We start from the raw sequence: 24,071 nt of genomic DNA on the forward strand, positions 1-24,071 counted from the left end.
TTGTTCTCATTAGTTTCAAAGAAATTCTTGATTTCTGCCTTAATTTCATTATTTACCCAAGAGTCACTAAGGAGCAGGTTGTTCAGTTTCCATGTAGTTGTGTGGTTTTGAGAGAATTTCTTAATCATAAGTTCTAATTTGATTGTGCTGTGGTCTGAGAGACTGTTTGTTATGATTTCTGTCCTTTTTCATTTGCTGTTGAGTGTTTTACTTTCAATTATGTCATCAATTTTAGAGTAAGTGCTGTGTAGTGATGAGAAGTATGCATATTCTGTTGTCTTGGGGTGGAGAATTCTGTATCTATCTATCAGGTCTACTTGATCCAAAGCTGAGTTCAAGTCCTGGATGTCTTTGTTAATTTTCTGCCTCGATGATCTGTCTAATATTGTCAGTGGGGTACTAAAGTCTCCCACTATTATTGTGTAGGAATCCAAGTCTCTTTGAAGATCTCTAAGAACTTGCTTTTTGAATCTGGGTGCTCCTGTACTGGGTGCATATATATTTATGATAGTTAACTCTTCTTGTTGAATTTAGCCTTTTACCATTAGGTAATGCCCTTCTTTGTGTTTTTTGATCTTTGGTGTGTTAAAGTCTGTTTTGTCAGAAACTACAATTGCAACCCCTGCTTTTTTCTGTTTTCCATTTGCTTGGTACATTTTTCTCCATCCTTTATTTTGAGCTTATGTGTGTGTTTGCATGTGAGATGGGTCTCTTGAAGACAGCATACCATTGGGTCTTGGCTCTTTATCCAGCTTGCCAGTCTGTGTCTTTTAACTGGGGCATTTAACCCATTTACATTTAAGGTTAGTATTGTTATGTGTGGATTTGATCCTGTCATCATGCTGCTAGCTGGTTAGTTTGCAGGCTTGTTTATGTGGTTGCTTCATAGTGTCACTGGTCTGTGTATTTCGGTGTGTTTCTGTAGTGGCTGGTAATGGTTTTTCCTTTTCATATTTAGTGCTTTCTTCAGGAGCTCTTGCAAGGCAGGACTGGTGGTAATAAATTCTCTCAGCATTTCTTGTCTGAAAAGGATCTTATTTCTCCTTCGCTTATGAAGCTTAGTTTGACTGGATGTGAAGTTCTGGGTTGGAAATTCTTTTCTTTAAGAATATTGATTATTGGCCCCCAATCTCTTCTAGCTTGTAGAGTTTCTGCTGAGAGGGCTGCTGTTAGTCAGACGGGCTTCCCTTAGTGGGTGACCTGGCCTTTCAGCCTTTCTCTCTGGCTGCCTTTAACATTTTTTCTTTAATTTCAACCTCAGAGAATCTGATGATTATGTGTCTTGCGGATGATCATCTTGTGGAGTATCTTACTGAGGTTCTCTGCATTTCCTGAATTTGAATGTTGGCCTTCTTCCTAGGTTGGGGAAGTTCTCCTGGATCATATCCTGAAGTATGTTTTCCAACTTGATTCCATTCTCCCTGTCTCTCCCAGGTACACCAATCAGTTGAAGGTTTAGTTTCTTTACATAATTCCATATTTCTCAGAGGTTTTGTTAATTCCTTTTCATTCTTTTTTCTCTATTCTTGTCTGCCTGTCTTATTTCAGAAAGTTAGGCTTCAAGCTCTGAGATTTCTTCCTCTGCTTGGTCTGCCTGCTATTAATACTTGTGATTGCATTGTAGTAGTGTGTTTTTCAGCTCTAACATGTCAATTATATTCCTCTCTAACCTGGGTGTTCTGGCTATCAGATCCCATATTGTATTACCATGGTTCTTAGCTTCTCTGCATGGGGTACAACATGCTCCTTTACTTCAGTGAAGTTTGTTATTACCCACCTTCTGCAGCCTACTTCTGTCATTTCAGCCATCTCAGCCTTAGCCCAGTTCTGAGCGCTTGCTGGAGAGGTGTTGCAATCATTTGGAGGAAAAGGGGCACTCGGCTTTTGGATTTTTCAGAATTTTTTGCATTGATTGCTTCTCATCTTTGGTGTCTTATCTACCTTCAATGTTTGAAGTTGCTGATTTGGAGATGGAGTTTTGTGGGGTTTGTTGTTGTTGTTGTTGTTGTTTTGTGTTTGTTTTTCTTTTAATAGCCCTGTAGAAGTCTGGCCACTCATCCATAGGGCTATTGTGGTTTGCTGGGAGTCCACTCCAGACACTAGTTGCCTCTGTTTTTCCTGTACCTGGAAGTATAATATCAGCAATGAAGCCTGCAGGACAGCAAAGTTGGCAGCCTGCTGCTTCCTCTGGAAGTTCCATGCTAGGGATAACTGACCTATTGCTGGCCCAAATGTGCCTGGAGGAAGTGGTTGGAGACTACTGTTGGGAGGTCTCATTCAGTCAGGAGGAATGAGGTCAGGAATTGACTTAAAAAAGCAGTCTGGCTGCTTTTTGATAGAGCCACTGTGCTGTGTTGGAGATTTCTTCAGCCCCTAATCGGTTTGGGCTCTCCAAGGCCCACAGGCTGGACTAGCTGAGAAGCCTGAATGTCCAAGTTGGTGACCTGCCCCACCCTTCAGGCACTTTGTCCCGTGGAGAACACAGGCAAGGGTGGCCAGAGGCCCCAGCTGGGACAACCTGCCCTGGGAAGAAGAATGGATGGGGGGATGGGGCAGTTAAAGAAACAGTCTGGTCACACCTTGACAAAACAGCTATGTTGTGGTGAGGAACTGCCTCTGCCCCCATCAGCTTGGACTCTCCAAAGCCCACAGGCTGTGGAATGACTGAATTGTCCAAACAACCAAGGTGGTGACCCTCCCCTCCCTTGGTCACTCCATCCCAGGGATAGAAAATAGCTCTGTCATGCAGGCGGGTGTGGTTGGAGGGCCCCAGCTGGGAGGTCCCACCCAGTAGGAAGAATGGATCAGGGCTCTGCTTAAAGAAGCAGTCTGGCCATGATCTGGCAAAGCCACTGTGTTACGCTGCTGGGGAAACCTTCCTCCTTGTCTGGACTCTTTGGACTCTCCAAAGCCCACAGGCTGCAAAGGCCCAGTCGCCCAATAGCAGAGATGGTGTCTGTACCTCTCCTCGAGGCTCCATCTGGTCTCAAGAAGGCTTTGTCCTGTTGACAGTGGCTGGCTGAAATTCCAAGCCAGTGGGTCTTTTCTTGTAGGGTGCCATGGAAATGGGGCCCACAGAACAATGCCATTCGGCTCCCTGGATTCTGCCCCCTTCCTAGGGGTATGTGCAGACCTCCCGCCTTGCCTGAGTTGCAGACACCTTTGTTGGAAATCCCAGGGTGGAGTTTGTAAAGCTCCAATCTGTCTCTGTGCATGATTGAGCAGTTGTTCTGCCAAGACTCCACACAGCTCTGTGTGTCAGACCCAAGGCTCTGGTGTCATGGGCTCACAAGGAGATCTCCTAATCTGTGAGTTGCAAAAATCCACGGGAGAAGCATGGTTTCTTGGGGTCACATAGTCACTCACTGCTTCCCTTGGCAGGGGTTGGGGGTTCCCTTGGCTCCATGTCGCTCCTGGGTAGGCTGTAGCCCCATCCTGCTTTCCTTCATTCTCCTTGTGTGAAGTTGTTTCCCTAATCCGTCTCCATGTGAGAACCTGAATATTTCATTTGAAAATGCTGTATTTACTGATCCCTTCCATTCCTCTCCTTGAGCACTGCAGACTTCAGCTGCTTCTCATCAGCCATCTTGGCCCCTATCTCACCTGTTTCTCTTGATTGGCTAAAAATTCTAGGCTATTTGATTTATTTGGCAATTACCAATTTGAGTGGTCCAAACATTCCTGAATATGACTTGTATCTCATATATTAACTTTTATTACTTTGAAATTCAGTATTATACTAAAAATTGCAACTTCACTTAGGTTATTTTTGTAGGTAATGATACATTACCTTAAAGATGTACCCTTGATTATAAAACTTTTCACATTAAAGATCTGATCTGATAGACACAATAGCTTCTATAACAAAGAAGAAAAGTCACACAAAATTTGCCATCACTTAGTTACATAAAATATTATTTTTTGCATTAAAATAAAAGTAACATTAAAATGCATGCAAAACCTGGGAAATACAAATGTCAAATATACTGGTTTAATATAAATCATGAATAAGAAATTATACCACTGCATAATAATACCAAGACATTAGGAGAAAATATAGGCAAATGATATACAAGATAACTCATAAAAGAAAAAAATATTATATAAACACCCAATGCTTAATTTTTATCAAGTTAGTAAATACATTTTAAAGTGATACTTTCACTGTTGGTATTTGACAAAATGGATCCTTTGTATTGTTCTGCAAGTCAGAAAATACTTTCAGGAAAATAGCTAGACAGTATGTCTTCAGACACTTGAAATCTCTTACAATACAGTATTTTGGTCCAAAAATCATAAGGCAAAAAAAGAAATGACCACTAGGATTTAAGTCCAAATATGTAATTTGCAACATTAATTACAATGTCAAAAATTGGGAAAAATTAAACACATAGAAATATGTTGATAGCATTTAAAATGTGCTAACTTTTAATTGTATGGGGAAATATATAATATTAAATAAAACTTGGAGGATATAAAATGTATCAATCTATCGATCTAATTAAATATATGCACTCATGTGTCACTTTAAAATGGGGATGCATTCTGAGAAATTCTGTGTGAGTTTCAACACTTTGTAAATACAAGAGTCTGCAAAGACAAACGTAAATTGTATAGCCTATTACACACCTAGGCTATATGGTAGAGCTTATTGCTCCTAGTGTAGAAATCTGTATAGCATGTTACTGTACTGAATACTTTAGTCAACTGTGTAAAAAACTGGTAAGTATTTGCATATCAAAAAATAGAATGGATACAGTGAAAATACAGTATTAAATTTGATGTTAACACCATTATATATGAAGCCCATCGTTGAAAGAAATGTCATTATGTGGTGCATGACTGTTTGTGGAAAACATATGAAAGAAAGTAGACCAAATTATTTTTAGAGGTGGAAATATTTTTGCATTACATTTCACTTGTTTCTTCATAATATTCTCCGCTTCTAATAACGAACGTGTATTCATTGTGCTAGCGGGGGAAAATAGCCTGAAATTATTTTTAAAACAAGACCCAATAGAGGAAAAGAAGGAAGAGCAGGGGGAGAGTAACCAGAAACAAAAGACATTTTTGTTTTTTGTACACATAAAAACATTTTATGTGTACTTCCATAAAATATGCACACATGCACACGTGTGCACACACACACACTGCAGTTGAATTATATCTAAAGATGCTTATTTTTTCAAACTTTTCACTTTTTATCCCAAATGAAACATGTAGAGTAACCTTTTAAAATCAACTGTGGCTTATAGCAGTGTGACATTACTGTTTTCAAAGAAATAACTGACTTTGTGACCTTACCAAGAAAAGTTTATTAGCTTTACATTGGAAAGCAGTTTACTGATGGAGTTTTACTGACTGACTGGAATTTATGACAGCCAGGGAGAAATATCCACTCAAATATCTACTGCCATTCTTTAATGCAGTTACCTAAATATCAGACGTGTCTACCTGCTGCTCAGTCTTCTAGTGTAAATATTTAAAGTAATAAAACTCAGTGTGACCTTTTCACTTAGTTCTGAATTTTCTTTCTTTCTCTTCCTCTTCCTCCTCTTGTCCCTCTCCTTTTCCTTGTCTCATTTTACACATACACACTGATTTACCATCACACATCAACATTTGATTTCATCACCATAAAAGAAGAAAATATGTTCTAGGAAGATAATAGAAAATGTAAGGTATGGGGGCATTAGCATACAAAGGGAGAAAGGAAGGAAGGAAGGAAGGAAGGAGGGAGTGTGGGAGGGGAAAGAAAGGGAGAGGAAAGAAGGAAAGAAAGGGAGAGGAAAGAAAGAAGGAAAGGAAGGAAGGAAGGAAGGAAGAATTTAGTGTGACAGTCAATTGTTTATCTCTTATTTCCATTATGCTATTTATTCTGAAACCCTATTATATTTTTATAGTGATTAATTTTGCCTGACCATAAAAAGCAATTCTTGAATAGACAACATAGATGAAACAAACTATGTAAACTTTATCCAAGGATGACCTTAATAAATATGTTAGATTCTAACAATCTTTTACTTTTATTTATAGTTTTGTTGCTATGGAGATCTTATTTCATAACTAAAAGCTACATATATAATTCTGAATGTTATCATTTTAATTAAAAGATAACAAGTAAATTTTCTGTGCCATTAAAAATTGCATAGTGTTCTCTTTACAACAATGGCTTTTGGAGTCAATGAAAATTAAAAATGGTCTTGCTATGTGGTCTTAATAATAATTATAACAGTCATAAAAGATTAACAGGTAACAGTTATGTTCACTATATGCCAGAAAGTGTATTAAATTCTTTGCCTGTACTAACTCATTTAATCCTCATGCAACCTTACAAAGCAGGTACTATTATCTTCCCTATTGTATATATGAGAAAATGGAGACCAAGCATTCTCAACTTGCCCTGGAACCCAAGCTAAAAGTGGAGCCAGCATCAGAACCCAGAAGGCTTCTGTAAAAGCCCACGTGACACTGACTTTATAACAAACCTACCAAAATTTAGCAGAATTCATTGCACAGTCATAAAACACTCATTTTCCCCCTTTTTAAAAAAGCACTTTTTTCCATGTTTAATAACTTGTACGTACTTTGAACATAAAGTATTTTTTTATTATTACATTTTATTTTATTTATTTTTCTTTTTTTTCATTTATTATTATTATACTTTAAGTTTTAGGGTACATGTGCACAATGTGCAGGTTAGTTACATATGTATACATGTGCCATGCTGGTGCGCTGCACCCACTAACTCGTCATCTAGCATTAGGTATATCTCCCAATGCTATCCCTCCCCCCTACCCCCAACCCACAACAGTCCCCAGAACATAAAGTATTTTTAAGTGTTGTTACTTACTGGTATCCCAGGTTAACTCGAATGGATAGAGCTTTGATGGAATGTCAGCCTCTAGGTGCTGTAAATGAAAGATCTTCTGCTTCACAGAGTTGGCCATAGCATCATTGCATTGTTTCTTTTTCACTTCTGTGTACGCAGGAAGTAACCAGCTTGGCCCCATATATGGCCACACATCAGTGATGACAGGAAGTTTGCTGGATGACCACCACTGGCACTCTGTGGTCATTGAGCGCCAGGGACGGAGCATTAACCTCACTCTGGACAGGAGCATGCAGCACTTCCGTACCAATGGAGAGTTTGACTACCTGGACTTGGACTATGAGGTACATGTGATGACGTAGAAATTGTAACAAAATGTCGAGCAATTGTGTCACTCTCCTACTGTATTGTATTATTGTTAATTATATTACTACTTACACCATTTTTATTTTCTTCTCTAAACAAGACACTGACAATTTTAAAAACCTGATTAATTCGTTTCATTTTATTTCTAAATTTATAATCATGAGTACTTGAAATATTATAAAAATCTTAGTACCAAAGTAATAATTTGAAGAGAGGAACCATGCTATCCAGGCCATTTAATAAATTCAGAATAAATTTAATCCTTTCATTGGTAGTTAATCATGTTATCAATTCTTCTTGAGAATGTGCAGTACATTATATGCAGAGGGTTGTCTAATATTTATTATAAAGTATTGAATAAGAAATCTTAGTTTCTGGTTTATATTAAGTCATTTAGAAACTCATGACTGTAGATGGGTCTTTTGACAAACTCTGTTTTCTCAGAATCAATATCACAAAAGCAATAAAGTAAAATACAGACTATTTTTAAAAGATTGTTCATGAACAAAAAGACATATATTACCTTCTCAATAATTAGAGATTAAAAATAATCAATGATCACGTTTATATAAATAAAAATATATTCTCATAGGTTAAAAGTAGGTATATCATATTTTTAAATTATTTGGAGAGCAATTCAACCTTAAAATATCCATTAAAACTGTTAATCATATACGTAGGTGAGCTCTTTAAGATGTTTGTCAGCCGGGCGTGGTGGCACATGCCTGTAATCTCAGCACTTTGGGAGGCTGACGCGGGCGGATCACAGGGTCAGGAGTTCGAGACCAGCCGGACCAACATGGTGAAACTCCGTCTCTGCTAAAAATACAAAAATTAGCTGGTTGTGGTGGCACGTGCCTGTAATCCCAGCTACTCAGGAGGCTGAGGCAGGAGAATCGCTTGAACCCAGGAGGTGGAGGTGGCAGTGAGCCGAGATCGTGCCCCTGCGCTCCAGCCTGGGCAACAGAGCAAAACTGCCTCAAAAAAAAAAACAACGAAAAAAAGATGTTTGTCACAGTATTATACATCCTAGGAGAAAAGGATAACACTATACATACAAAAGCAGCAGAATGGTAAGATAAAAGGGACGCAATGCTATTACTTAGCCAGAAGTTTCCAAACTTTCTTAGTTCATGGAGCCCTTAGTGTCTTCGAACTTTTTCCACAGCAGTCCTGAGCCATTAGGTCCAAACAACCTAAAAATTTACGTCCTAAGACTTTGGTAGCCGTTTAGAGAAATAAACACAAAATAAAAGTGAAAGTAGATTTTTATTTCATTCTTCAACAACAGCAATTATTACTAATGGGATGAGTGCTATTGCACTGTACGACTGGCAGAAATGGGGATCAGATTTGCCACTGGCATTCTAATTTTCTGTTCCACTTTTACTCTACATGATACTCTGTCTTAATCAGAGTAATGAGAGTAATGACCAAATCCAAAATTCACAAAGACAGCACATCATTAAAAGGAATGACACATTATCTAATACTAGAACAGTAAACTACCTTAAGCTAGAGTTTCACACAATGTCCAAAAGGTGTCAAATATTGTTGTGTTTTCTTTAAAAATTTCAAACATACTATGGCACCCCTATTAGTTTTCTGCACCACCTTCATGTTCCTTGGCACCCAGTTTTGAAATTGGAGATGTATTCATATATATATATGTGTGTGTTATGTATATTTATGTATAATTTTATGAGAATATGGAATATGCTCATCATAAAATAAATGGAAAAAACAGGATTAATAGCTGTGTTTTCTATTATCTTTATGTTTAAATAGTTTCTAGTTTGTTGCAATATGAATATACGATATATATTCTTAAATAAAAAATTTAGAGTAGAATATACTGTATAAACACTGATGGAGACTTTATTAACATTAAATGAATTTAAGATTATTGGAAAGTATTTTATCCCTCCCCCCTAAAAAAAACTCTTAAAAGCAAACTGATTGTTAAAAGAAAATGTATGTGAACATCCCAGAAATTTCTATCTTCTCTAAATTAGTATGTGTCTTGGCTCATGTGACTTATCTCCCAATGTATGAGAGATCTTAAAGATGAATTATTCATCCTCTGTTAATAAACTTTGAAGTACCATAGAAGAGGTGAAAACTCTGGAACATTAAGAATGAAGAAATATAATTCTAATTTTCAAAAAACCAAATTAAAAATTTGGGGTCATAAACCCTGTTGAGTGTGTGACAAAGTCTATGACTATTCACGCACACACAACACTTGCTATATCGGATCAGCAGTTTCATGGACACTTTGAAGCCCATACAATGTCATGTTTGAGAACTGCAGGTATAGACTAAAATACCTGGAACTTATTTATTAGACAGAAACAATAGGAAGAAATTTAAATTAACTGACAAAGAATCAGGGTAGACTTACCATTTCTGGCTACTGCCAGATTACGGTCCTCTTAGAGACTGCAATTATTGGCATGAAATGTAATAAAAGTGGCTGTGCTTACCTTCATGTTGCTACACTTTTCTCTTAATGGAAAGGGACTCCCTTTGCTTATTTGTTTAGAAAAAACCTCAGGGACTGGGCCGGGCATGGTTGCTCACGCCTGTAATCCTAGCACTTTGGGAGGCCAAGGCGGGTGGTTCACCTGTGGTCAAGAGTTTAAGACCAGCCTGGCCAATGTGGTGAAACCCCCGTCTCCACTAAAAATACAAAAATTAGCCAGGCATGGTGGCAGGCATCTGTAATCCCAGCTACTTGGGAGGCTGAGGCAGGAGAATCGCTTGAACTCAGGAGGCAGAGGTTTCAGTGAGCCAAAATCATGCCATTGCACTCCAGTTTGGGCAAAAAGAGTGAAATTCCATCTCAAAAACAAAACAAAAAACAAACAAACACCTCACAGACTGTATTAGAGTCAGTCTCTAGTTTTGTTGTACTTATCTCCTTGATATATCCACACACTAACTATACTCAAACCTCACAGACTGCATGAAAATTAGCTTCAAACCTAAAATAATACAAATTATGCAACATTCATTCCTGAACTATTTAAAGGCTTTGGCCTAAAGGAAGAGAAAGCTGGTCTTGTTATCTTCACAAAACCTGAAGATGCAATGTCCTGCTTCCCCAAGATTATACTGCCTCAATCAATTCTTCCAGAGTACACTAAGGACAAAGGCATTGAGGCCCAAAGGTAGAGGTGTGCTGGTAAATGCTTAACAACCAGCTCTCTCCAGGGAGGAATGGCCAGGAATGCCCTGATATATAGCATTTGTTAATTTTTATGGTGTGAATTTCCCACCATGGTTGATTTCACGCTACCATATATGGAACTGAATAGGGAGTTGCAAAGAGGTGCCTAATAGCACTATATGACGGTATTTCCATCATATAGTTGCAATAAATATAAATGACCTCAAGAACATATACGAAAGTAAAGTGTAGAGATAAATTCTGAATAGGTATGAATTTTGTGTTTCATGTAATTTACTTAATTTATAGCTTATGTAGTGGAAGTTTTAATAATAGCTCTGCTTAGCAGTTGGTTCTTGTGAACCAGTATGAGTGGGATTCAGCACAGCACTGCTAGCATACATTAAATATACTTACCACAATTTCTGGAGATGAACATCATGAAAGAAGTGATGGAATACAAGTTCACTTCTTTGATGTAACTCTATGTGGACATTTTTTTCCTTTTTTTTTTTTTTTTTTGAGATGAAGTCTTGCTCTATCACTAGGCTGGAGTGCAGTGGCACGATTTTGGCTCACTGCAACCTCCTCCTCCCGGGTTCAAGTGATTCTCCTGGCTTAGCCTCCTGAGTAGCTGGGACTACAGGCACCTGCCACTATGCCCGGCTATTTTTTTGTATTTTTAGTAGAGATGGGGTTTTGCTGTGTTAGCCAGGATGGTCTCGATCTCCTGACCTCATGATCCACCCGCCTCGGCCTCCCAAAGTGCTGGGATTACAGGTGTAAGCCACCCCACCCAGCCCTAATTTTTGTATTTTTAGTATAGACGGGGTTTCACCATGTTGACCAGGATGGTCTCGATCTCTTGGCCTCGTGATCTGCCCACCTCAGCCTCCCAAAATGCTGGGATTACAGGCGTAGGTCACCGCGCCCGTCATATATGGACATTTTTTGTGACCTAGTCCTAAGAGTTTGTCTCATCCCCTCCTTTTGTAGGTGCCTACACTGCAAAGTGGGCCAATCACCACCTGCAATGAGGCTGCTAGCTACAGGGTGGCTTGAGACTGTGTGGTGATATATACGTGCACTTCACTTCATTTTTCCTCAGCGTAGTCAATAAAAACCAAAGGGCAGAGCAGCAAAATGGTGTTTGGCTTAGATTCTCTCTGTTCTTCAGAGGACACCCACTGTGGATATTATGCTGTTATCTTTTGCAATACAGCTCTGCTAGGGGAGTAGAGGAATGACTCTCTTGACCATTGCGGGACCACAGACTGCCTAGGAAGAAAATCAATCACAGGAGGAGAAGCCCGAGTTTGAACCTGTTTCTGCCCTTTAATGGTTGTGTGACAGTGGACAATTCATATTCCCCTTTGATGAAATGAATCTAATCGCATTCTTTGCATAGGGTTATGTGAGGAGGCAACAGGAAGTAATAGAAAAAATGTATGTGAGTTAAGATTACATAGGCTACATTTAATGGATGCACGTTTATTCTCCTTTATGTAAAAGAAGACTGGAGGCAAATGGCTGCTCCACGATCTTCAAGATCACAGTCCTTTTTAATCTTGCTCTTCCTCTATCCCTGTTGCAAATCACTCAAAGACGGCTGCTAACATTTCACTTTGCACTTCAGCTAGCAAGAAGGAAGAGAGAGTAAACAAGACTGTGTCCTCCCCCTCTTAATGACAGTTCTTAGAATCGCATACAGCCCTTCCACTTAAATATCATGAGACCAAAACTGGCTTCAAAGTTGATAATTTATTATATTGACTGGGGAGCAATGTGCCCAGCTGAAAAGCATTATTTTTTTTTCCCTAATGAGGGTAGGAAGAAAGGATATGTAGAGGTATCCAATAGTCCCTGCGACATTTTGTGTACACTTGAAAGCTAACAAAATCGTTAATGCAGTTATTTCTTTAGAGGCAAAGTTATTGGATGGCAAGGTCATTAATAAATATATGAGCCACAGGAATAATTGAATATTAATCAGACAACTGCAACAATATTTGTTACTATCAGCTTCGTTAAAATGTCAGAAAATATTCTGTGGTCCAACCAGTTTATTTTACCAATGAGAATTTTATTTTATTAGTATTAATTTTTGAGATGGAGTCTTTCTCTGTATGCCCAGGCTGGAGTGCAATGGCAAGATCTCAGCTCACCGCAATCTCCGCCTCCTGGGTTCAAGTTATTCTCCTGTCTCAGCCTCCCAAATAGCTGGGATTACAGGCATGCACCACCACGCCCAGCTAATTTTGTATTTTTAGTAGAGATAGGGTTTCTCCATGTTGATCAGGCTGGTCTCGAACTCCTGATCTCAGGTGATCCACCCACCTTGGCCTCCCAAAGTGCTGGGATTACAGGTGTGAGCCACCATGCCTGGCCCACCAATGAGAATTTATAACTAGAAAGAATAAATGATAACCTAATATCCTATAATTAGTTACCTTAGGAATTGGGGTCAGAATTCACTAAATTGTTAGGATCTGTTAACTTGAGCCTGCATTGCTTTTTCAGAGCACCTTGATGAGGTGGACTTGTGCCTAGAGTTGCTGAAAACAGGGAAACTGTAAGGATAATTTGAATCCCCTGCAGAAAGTGAAAGGTCCAAATTAAAGAAATATGCACACAGAGGAATATGTGTTTAATAATATTAAACATTGACGGTATTATTACTGTCAGTTGGGGAAAAATTGATCAAAAAGATTGTAAACAGGAGACATAGTACTCCATTTTAGTTTCAAAAATGATTGCCTTTGGTACTAGGCACACTTAGGTAGTACCTAATATGTTCATTTCAGTGCAACTTGAAAACATTTTCCCAATAATTCTACTTTAGATTACTATTTCTTCTTTGTAGTTTTCTGATTCTTTGGGATATATTTTTTCTCAATTTTCCTTTTACCTTCTTATGTATGAACTCTGTGGCAAATAATACATATTCAGCTAACCATTATTAATAATAATTGATTTTATTTTAAATGAGGCCTTTGTTTTTTTTTTTTTTTACCATCACCTCATAAACCACAATTTGTGTTTCCCCCCCTAAAACTACTTAAGCATTTAAGATGCCACAACACTAAATCATAGAACATAATTTGTTCATGGACCTTCCAGTACACAGAATATTTGACTTATGCTTCAAATATGAAGAGTCGTGATTTTTAAAAATGTCTTCACTGTTTCTTTCATTTCACCCCATCAAACATGCTCTGGAAAAGCACCACAGGCTCAAGTTAACAGATTCCTAACCATTTAGTGAGTTCTAACCCCAATCCCTAATGTAACTAATGACAGGATATTAGGCTGTCATTGATTCTTTATAGTTATATATTCTCATTGAAAATAAAGTGGTTGGACCACAGAGTATTTTCTGACATTTTAATGAAGCTGATAGTAAAAAAAAATAGATAATGGTAATATTGTATGATAATTTAAAATATATATATTGCAAGTATTGTATATCTTGATATTATAATTAGCGGTTGGCTTCATTTACTACTAATTCACTATTCATAGTAAATATCATCCTTGACCAAAATGCAATCTTGTATCATATAGATACAAAATGCAATTTTGTATCATATAGATTTAATGCTATAGTGTATATTGATCAAAAATGTATAAGAAATAGATATTTTCTTTCTATAAGCGATAGCAGCCAGAGAAACACAGTAAGTAGCATTGTCTTATTTCTTAAGATTTAAAAGACCTATAATATCTTTAAGCCTACACTGCTCAACTTTGAGTTCCCAAATCCTAAGTGGTCCCTAATCAATATTGTAATGATATTTTTTGAACTATTTTCTACCTCCAAAATAAATCTAATGAATTTTTGACAATAATGGTCATTAGACTACAAGTCTGCATAGGGTAAATATGATATCCCTTGCTTTGGGCTACAGTTTTATCAGCTTATTAAATTAGTGCTGATTATCTCATGCTTACTGGAGGCATTTATTGATAGTATGTCTTTGAATGATAAACATAAAAATATATTTCTAATATTATTTGATACAAGAAGTTTGCTGAATAAAAATCTTTTAAAATATTCTCAAGAAAATTTATAAAATGCCTTTGGGGCAGTAAAATTGCAAAGGATCATTGCTTTTTTTTTTAGTTATAATCTAATTATCAGAATGAATGATTCCATTAGACACTTCAACAACAACATAATTTAATATGCCATAGATTTTGGAGGCAGAATGCTATATTTGTATATTTTGGTTGAGGTATAGATACTTGACCTTCACTGTATTCATAGTTTTGTCTAGTTTATCATAATACAATGTGGACGTTTACATTTAATTTCTTTTTCTCAAAGATAACCTTTGGAGGCATCCCTTTCTCTGGCAAGCCCAGCTCCAGCAGTAGAAAGAATTTCAAAGGCTGCATGGAAAGCATCAACTACAATGGCATCAACATTACTGATCTTGCCAGAAGGAAGAAATTAGAGCCCTCAAATGTGGTAAGGATTTTCACCCGCAAAATATTGGTCTATAAAAAATCAAGTAACATTTTTGTTTTTTGGGTTATTGAACAACAACAAAATCATGACATTTTTCATCGTATTTGTGTTTGGGCAAAATGATGTAAAACAAACATTAGAGTTATCAGAATTAGTATAGATACTTGCTATTCTTTGAGAATAGCTAATGGGACTAGCTTGAAGTAGGTGGTTGGTTTTATTCCCATGGAGCACAGAATGTTAGACTCAATATTTCTGGATGACTCATGGCACATGCTTCATCCCAGCAGTTAGCAGCCCTTAAACCGGCAGCATCCTGTTTTCAAATATCTCATCACATGTGCTCTAAGTTACTTGCTTATGGTTTAATTTAATATTTTTAAGTTTTTAAATCAGGGACTTTATTATATTTACTCCTGTGCTTCCAAAGATGATTTGTTCGAATATGTAAATAAATACACTTTTTAACAAATCTCTAACCAGACTAAATATTACACAATTAAATAAAGCTTGATGTCCACTGCATAGCCAAAGCTGTGCCACAGAAGTTCACAGTGATTTTTTTCTGCCTTTTGTGTGAGTTGGTGCCAGGTTTCATTAGATTTTGGAGGGAAAGCAAAAGTCAAAGAAAGCCCCAGCACACCTGCTTCCAAACGACACTACTCAACATCCCTAAAAGACACTTAGTTTACAATTTTAGTATGAGAGTTCCCTATGGCTCTGCAAGACCAGGAGCTGCTTTAGCCCAGAGAGGCTATTTGGGAGAGCTTAGAATTCCAGAGACCCATACAATAAGAAGATATTATGCACTAGAAGTACAATAATGTCACGAGTGTTTGCACTGTGCTCCAAAAGAGCTCTGATGGTCTCGTTGCCTCAAATTTGAGCCCAGGGTTTCATAAAATGATTAGACAAGTGGAAATCCCTGAATGAATAAACAGTTTAGGTTGAATATGGAAGGTTTAAAACAATAACTTCATGCAAATGATTATTTAATAAATAATTTTCTTAAAGTTATCATAAATTTATACTAGAAATTAAAACTTGAACTTTGGTTAAATTTTCTCATAAAGTGTATTGACTATATGGAAAAATAATAATAGCTCCATTTATAGGCAACAGGTATTGTGCTAGGCAAGTCATATTTTACATTTAGGATGATCTGAGAACAATACTGCAAGAAGGATACAAACATTTTGTAGATGAAAACATTGAGATTTAACATGGAAAAAATAACTTATTTTATGAGAAAGATAACTTTTATTTTATGAGTAGGAGATAAAAAGATAGATGTATAGCCTGGTATAGTGGGTTGCTGCTGTAATCCCAACACTTTGGGAGGCCAAGGCAGGAGGATCACTTGAGTCCAGGAGTTTGAGACCAGCCTGGGCAACATAGTGAGACCAAGTCTCTACAACAAGCTAAGAAAATTAAAATTAAAAAAATAAATCAAATTGAATTAAAAAATTAGCTGGGCATAGTGGTGCATGCATGTAGTCCTAGCTACTTGAGAGACTGAGGTAGGAGGATCACTTGAGCCCACAAGTTTGAGGCTGCAGTGAGCCATGATTGAACTACTGCATTCCAGCCTGGGCAACAGACTGAGACTCTGTCCCCCCAAAAATAAAAGAATAAAAAAAGATTATGGATTCACAATATGTGAGTTTGATTATGCTCTATAATTATTTTATTTTAACAAATAATTGCAGTGAGAAAACATAGAATAAACTTTTGAATCAAAATATACATACATACAGAAAATCTTAGATGGGATAGAGACAAATAGGACATTTTGCAAGCAACCCTGCAAAGACAAGTGTTTATATAAGAAATTTACTTTCAAAGATGCTGGGTGCTGGTATTTCAGTGAAATTGACTGAGCGCTCATTCTACCTCCTCTTCCCCCACATACTCATTCCCTCATTATGCATTGACTCCAAAGTCAGCACCATTACTCTGGAAGGATCTTTAATTTTGCTAGGGAGACAATCCCCTCAAAAGAGGTATGTGGTCAGTTATAAAATCTCAATGATTATGCATAGGCAGTTCTTTTTATCAGTAACAGCAAGCATTTAAAAATAATCATCTGTCATGGTACAGAGCAAATTTAATTTGAATATTAATTCAGAGACACTGCCTGCCTTAGATTTAATGGTTATTGTGCTAAAATGGAAGAAATCAGCATCAGGTATATATATGTATGTATATATATATACGTGTGTGTGTATATATATGTATATATGTATATATACACACACACATATATATACCATATACATATATATACCATATACATATACATATACCATATACATATATATGTACCATATACATATACATATACCATATACATGTATACCATATACATATACCATATACATATATATGGTGTTGTTAAAAATATATAGAGAAAAAGAGAGACAGACATAGAGATAGAACCAATGAAAATATCATCTAATTACATTCCTTAAAATATTATGATAGGATAAAAGAAGTTAGAAGCAAATACAGATTTTTAGACCTGTAAAGGGAATGTAGTTAGGCACTGAAATATACAATTTAGTGTATCTGAATGATAAATCTTTTTTTTTCTTTTTTTTCTTTTGCTTATACCAAGGAGGAGGAGTATAGAAGGGGAGGGGAAAGCCTGAATTATTGCAAATTTTATCTCCATTTAGCCCATTTATAGTGCTAGTTATACAGGAATTAATGCATTGTGATATAAGCACAATTCATGGGAATTTAAATGGGATTTTGAGTTGGATACTAAAATAATCTCCAACAACCACAATTACATTAATGCTGAAAACTTAATATCTATCTATCTATATATGCATATACAAGGTATATAGATAAAAATCCAAATATATTTCCCTAAAATATCAGTTTCATAAATTGCAAACATATGACCATAGTCCCCACTGAGACCAGAGTAATATATTAATTAATGTTGGCATTGACCACCCAGAATAGGACAGAGCATCTCTCTCCCTGACTTATGTTCGGCCAGCAGTAGCTTTGCTGTCTTCAGAAAGTCTAGTGATCCACAGTCACACCCACAACACACATACACACTTTACAACTCATGGTCAGCCTATCACATCAGGCTGTCTGGCTGTCAATCCCATGGTGGAAGCTGCTTGTTATAGTTAGACAGCCAACTGCTGCTCAATAGTAGGTCTTACACTCCAAGTAGATCTGTAGTGGTGCATCCAGTCACTGAATCCATGCTCTGCTGCTGTGTGTGAGTTTAGCTTAGGCTCAGGCTGTGCTTCAAAACTTGTAGAACTATACTTTCATCAATGGTCTGACATGGATGTTCATTTTATTCTGTGTTTTCCTCAGAGCCTGTCTTTCTATTTTACAGGGAAATTTGAGCTTCTCTTGTGTGGAACCCTATACGGTGCCTGTCTTTTTCAATGCTACAAGTTACCTGGAGGTGCCTGGACGGCTTAACCAGGACCTGTTCTCAGTCAGTTTCCAGTTTAGGACATGGAACCCCAATGGTCTCCTGGTCTTCAGTCACTTTGCGGATAATTTGGGCAATGTGGAGATTGACCTCACTGAAAGCAAAGTGGGTGTTCACATCAACATCACACAGACCAAGATGAGCCAAATCGATATTTCCTCAGGTCAGTGAAACCTATTTCACATTTGTTCCTGAAACTTATTGCAATTTCCAAAGTTAATGTTGTGCTTTGTTTGGTTTTGCTGGTGTTACACGCTCAGGATTAGGTTTTAATTCAGATCTTCAAGACGCTTACTTGGTTGTAGTGTGTGCTGATTGAATAAAGAAAACTTGGAAAGTTGTTGAGAGAGCAAGGCATGGGTGAAGGAGAAAGTTGGTTGAGATTGGAAAAGCGAAATCTATTCCTTACCAATGCTAGTTTATTTTTAATAGATAAATTGCTCTTCTTTTAAGTGAATAATTTATGTTTAAAAACAAGGAATGTTTATTTTAAAAACACAATTATATCTGGTATCGTTTCTCTTTATCAACATTCGTGTACCTTTTACTATTAGTAACAAGATTATACTAATTTTAACCTTAAGGAATATTCCACTGCTGGAATCAGAACTTCAAAATGTTCTTGCTAAAATTATGCAAATGGTTGGAAAAGAAAACGAAAGTGAATATAAGGTGGAATGACAAGATTTGCGTATGAACTGATGGAAGACTGGCTTAGGCAAAAATAGGATAATTTAAAATTTGGCTTTGTAGTGATATGACAAATAGAGGCTTAGGTAATATTCTTGTTATTTGAATAGACTTCGCAACCTTGGAAGTTCTTTGATAAATACAGTACAAAGGAAGGTGACATTGTAAATTGTGACGTTATAACCAAAGAAAAATTAGTCTCAATATTGGACTGATAAATAGTAACTGTTTTCATCTATTTTTCTTGAGATAGTCTTTGCAATAGTCATACATATATATTGTGAAGAACTACTTAGAAATGGGAGATACAGAGAAAACTAACATTTACTGAACACTTAGTACAGATGTAGCAGATACTGAAAGGAGTCATGACAGAGAGCTCAATTGGGTGACCATGGACTCTGATTTCTGAATATGCCATATACTCTCATGGCACCCTATGCCTATACCTGACACGGTTTCTAACACACTATGATTTTTGTCCCTCTCTTTTCCCCTCTAGGCTCCATGCTCCTTGACAGCAGGGACCATGCTCCTTTTTCTTCTGTCCCTAGCATATAGAATAGTACCTGTAAGAGGTGCTCTCCAATATTTGTTGAATTCAATACTCTGACCCCTTTCAACTAACAGAATATCCCCTGCTATAGAACATATATATTTTCTTGTAAAATAGGCTTTATGTTTGTGTGTGGCCTGAATGTATGGTCTATTACTGAAAAGGAGTCAAGGAAGCCACAAGAAATGTTATGTCAGAGATGTGCCTAAATTATTGAAATCAAAGGTATTGGGAAATACCTAGTTATTCACTTTCTCCATTTCTGCTTTATTAGTTTTGCTTTTTCCTTGAATGTCTAGTCAAAATGATTAATCAACCATATTTTATCACTACATTCGTTTATAAGTATACCTAGGGAGGTTTACAGCAAATCGAAAATATCTGGAGAGACCAGAAAAACAGATAAAACAAAAACAAAAGCAAATGTTTGCCACAGTTGAAAAACTCCCACATTATATTGTTATGATTAATGATTATTGCCTAATGACTAAACATAAAAATATTAGTATGAAGGCCTGTCTCCTTGCAGTCTCTGAGCAAATCCGATTTGTTGGTGGGTTTCCATGTAACAGGAGCCAATATATTTGAAAGGATAAGATATTAACCCTAGTGGTCAATAAACATGTATTAATTTGATTTGGTGTAATTTAGTACTCCAAGATACTCTCACCTAATTTAAGCTGTGTTTATTTTGAAAATTAAAGATAGAATGAACAAAGAAATCCAATACATGACAGTTAATTCACCTTAATAGATTTGCTTAAACATAATAAAAATGGACTGAAGAGTTTTTGTCAGTTTAGCCAAGAATCTGTGCAAATTAATTGAAAAGATATAAAATCTAAAGATTTCCGTAGTATTACCCTTCTATAATCCAGTGAAAATACCTTACTGCTTCAAGCATTTTATATAAATATATATATATACAGACATACATACACACATACATACATAGTGGAAACTAAGTGCTCATATTTGAGAAACATTAGTTGAAAAAAAAATTCAACCATTTAAAAAAGTTATATTTTATATTCATTCATTCAATCTAAAAGTACATATGGAAACCATAGGACATAATTTCCTCTGTCTTTTAATGTATTTTATCAAATTCAATTAAATGTGTAAATAAGTTAGTAAAGTGGCAACACTGAGAAAACAGTTAATTCAGGATTCTAATGTTTGCTTTAACAAAGGGAAATATATCTGTATCACAGCTATTCTACTCTTATCAGCATGAGCATTGAAGAATGTCAGTCCACTTCTCCTTTTGTCAAATATTTTGATTGAAAGAATTTAGAAAATGCAGAAAATCTAGAAAAGAAAAATAACCAGTGATAAAATTTTGGTGTACACACACAAAGTAGTGCACTGAGAAGGTAATATAGAGACTCTCAGATACTGTTAATATATACTGGTAACTTAGTTTTTATTTAATAAGTTCCATGGTCCAGGATGAATGTAACCCAATTAGATCAAAAACCTTTTTTTCCATCTTGGTCAACACTGTTCTTTAGGAATTAATTTAAAATATTAAATACATCTTACAAGTAAAATAATGTTTAATATATTGTTCACCCTATCTTTGTATCTTTCTTTCCAAGTTGTGATTACTGTCTTCAAGAGTCTCATTAGTAATCAACAGTAGACTTGACTTATGAAATTCAGTCAAACTCAGTAGCCTTGAATTTACAGAGTGGATTATCTTACCATGAACATATTGAACAAGTTGCAACATCAACGTTTTCTGATGGATAGCCAAAAACAAACAAATGAACAACAACAACAAAAAACCCTACCTACTTTTTGAAATAAGTTTTTATTTCAAAGTGCCTCAGTTTTATCCCAGTACATTATTTTTTAGGACAGAAGTTACTGATTTATGAATACATATTTAGGCATTACTTTTAACTAGGCATAAAGGATAAAATTAAACAGGTGCAAAAAGGGTCTAATGAATAATAGCTGTTCATTCCGGGCATAATTTTCATTTTAACTTTAAAATTCAAAACTCTGGGGAAGGTGGACCTAGAACCATGTTTTTCAAATAATTTTGATCAAAGTACAGTAAGAAAATATTTTATGTCATACCCAAAATCTACTGACACAAAGTTTGATGAAATAAAACTTGCCTTGCTATTTTAGATGCACTATGATAATTGTGATATTTTCTTTTCTTTTGCTTTTTTCTTAAAAAAAAAAAGCCATAACCCACTATAATAATTTCATGTCCTAAATACAGTTTGGAAAACACCGACCTGACCTGCATTCTTTTTCTTATTTGAAGTGTTGGAATTTTTAAAAGTTTTAGTTGCCTGGAAGTATTAACTCCATCACTCTATATTGGAAAACTAAATTTGTCTTATGGGAACAGTATTATAATATTGTAATGGTAGTAAAAAAGCATTAATGTACATTACTATTTGAATTATAGCAAAAAAAAAACCTACCTTTTGAAGTAAGTTTTTATTTCAAAATGCCTCAATTTTATGCCACTAAATGCAAACATATTTAGAACAATACTCAGTTGTCGTCTGCCAATATTAACAAGGTAATACAATGTGATTCATCATTTATTATAGTGGGGAGAAAGTGATTTATCTTAATATTCTCTCTCACTTATTGGAAAAAAATTAACTTCTCTCCATGTATAAACAAAGCCTTTCCAAAAAGTCATTCAGAATATGTCCTGTCCTAAATCAGCTGTTTTCTTATACTCAAGTATTGGAACATCCTTGTTTTGTTAATGTAGGTATTGCTTCAATTTTCGAATGGCTGTTCAGTGTCCACACTGTCTCAGGAATATGTAATCAGAAAAGATTTTCTCATTTGTATTTTCATCTCCAAAGGAAATCTTCTGTGGACTTGTTTTATTTACTTTGCTTCTTAGTAAAATTTCCTTTGTAAATCATTGTGTTCCGTTGGGTGTCTCAAGGGAGGAGTGGGAGTTTTCTTGGTTCAGTGTGTGGCTGGGAGCATGCTGGGAAATAGTTCTCAGTTCAATCTGGGCAAATGTGTTTGGGAACACTCCAGGCAGTGTCTATTCTAAGCAATTAAAATATCTCTGTTCTTGATTTTATGAACACTTGGAAATGTAGCCAGCATATTAATATTTCTTTAAAAAATTAATTTATACAGTTTTCCAAAGTTCAGTGATAACTTGCCCCATGAGACATCCTTTTCATCATATGAGAAAAAAGGTCTCATTTGAAATACAATTTTTGATGTTTTAGTTGTTTACTGAAATTTTTTTTTCAGTTCTATACTGATATTATTTCAAAATGTCTTAAATTCTTATAACTCAAAAACTAAATGTTTCGGAATTACTACAAATAATTTAAGAGATTTGTTTTATTATGTTTTACAGCAAAATAATTGGAGACTTATTTAACAAGATATGTTCTCTAATTCAAGTTTAAAGCATATTTATTAGAAGCCTTAAAAGATGTTACTTCCCTTTGATCCATTAAATTTAAGTTTTTCTGATTCTAAGAAAATAAAGAAGCACCCAGAGATATTTATCACAACATATATACAATAACCAAAGTAATTGAAAACAAACTACTGAAAATGGACACGTGATTTTAAAGAGTGTATTTTTATGTGGAATACTATTATGTCATTATAAATCACATTTCTTATATAAAATTTAATAACATGGTAAAATATAATGCTATGAATAAAATTTTTAATAAAAACTTAAGTAGACTATGAATCTAATGTCATTATTATAAATATAGGAATTTTATTTCATTCCAAATCAGAATGAAATAATATAATACTAATGTTGATCATCTCTAATTGGTGGGTTATCAGTCCATTATATTAACTTTTTAATATATTTTCTCTAATATCTATATTTTCTACAATAAACATCAATTGTTCTCAGAAGTCAAAAACAATATGCTATAAAACGAGGATAAAATGATATTTCTGAAAAGTATGATGCTTAACAATGTTACAAATGGAAATTAAATAGCATATCAATTTAAAAATTCTAATTTCCTTACTTAGAAACATGTACAGCCAATTTCTTAAAAGTTTCACCTCAAATAATAAGCTTCAACAGAATTTCAATTGCATTTACATACAAATGGAGCATTTTATAATCAGGTGCAGAAATTTGGAGGTTGTGTCTATAATGTTTAATTATTTGAAAATATTCATAACTCATTTTGAACAAATTCCGCACCATCTATGTAATTTTAAAACTATTTTTCAACCTGGGTAAATAATTGGATAGATAAGTAGATAAATGATTGGAAAATAGATAGATACATAGATAGATAGATAGATAGATAGATAGATAGATAGATAGATAGATAAAAAGTATTGTCCCTTAAAACTATTGCTAGCTATCAGGTAACAACATATTCCTTTTTCTCAATAACAGAATAGATTGAATAAATAAATAAATCATCACTTTATTCCCAAATAATCTACATACACCATACTTTTACAAAATAAGTGGCTAAAAAGTAATTTTTAGATTTTTGTTCTTTTTGATGGGCTTGTAGA

The 24,071-nt window shown here is 35.5% G+C and overlaps 1 protein-coding gene across 1 annotated transcript in view; it reads left to right on the forward strand.

The window, feature by feature from the left end:
* The window catches only part of CNTNAP2 (contactin associated protein 2), a 2,297,635-nt gene that overhangs the window by 996,307 nt on the left and 1,277,257 nt on the right, over positions 1 to 24,071 (forward strand). Inside the window, exons 6-8 of the mRNA XM_003820514.5 lie at positions 6,992 to 7,176; positions 14,698 to 14,841; positions 18,209 to 18,473. Of these exons, the coding sequence (XP_003820562.5) occupies positions 6,992 to 7,176; positions 14,698 to 14,841; positions 18,209 to 18,473 (594 nt within the window). The remainder of the gene's footprint in view (positions 1 to 6,991; positions 7,177 to 14,697; positions 14,842 to 18,208; positions 18,474 to 24,071) is intronic.

This window comes from Pan paniscus, chromosome 6 (genome assembly GCF_029289425.2).
Source record: "Pan paniscus chromosome 6, NHGRI_mPanPan1-v2.0_pri, whole genome shotgun sequence".
Taxonomy (NCBI): Eukaryota; Metazoa; Chordata; class Mammalia; order Primates; family Hominidae; genus Pan; species Pan paniscus.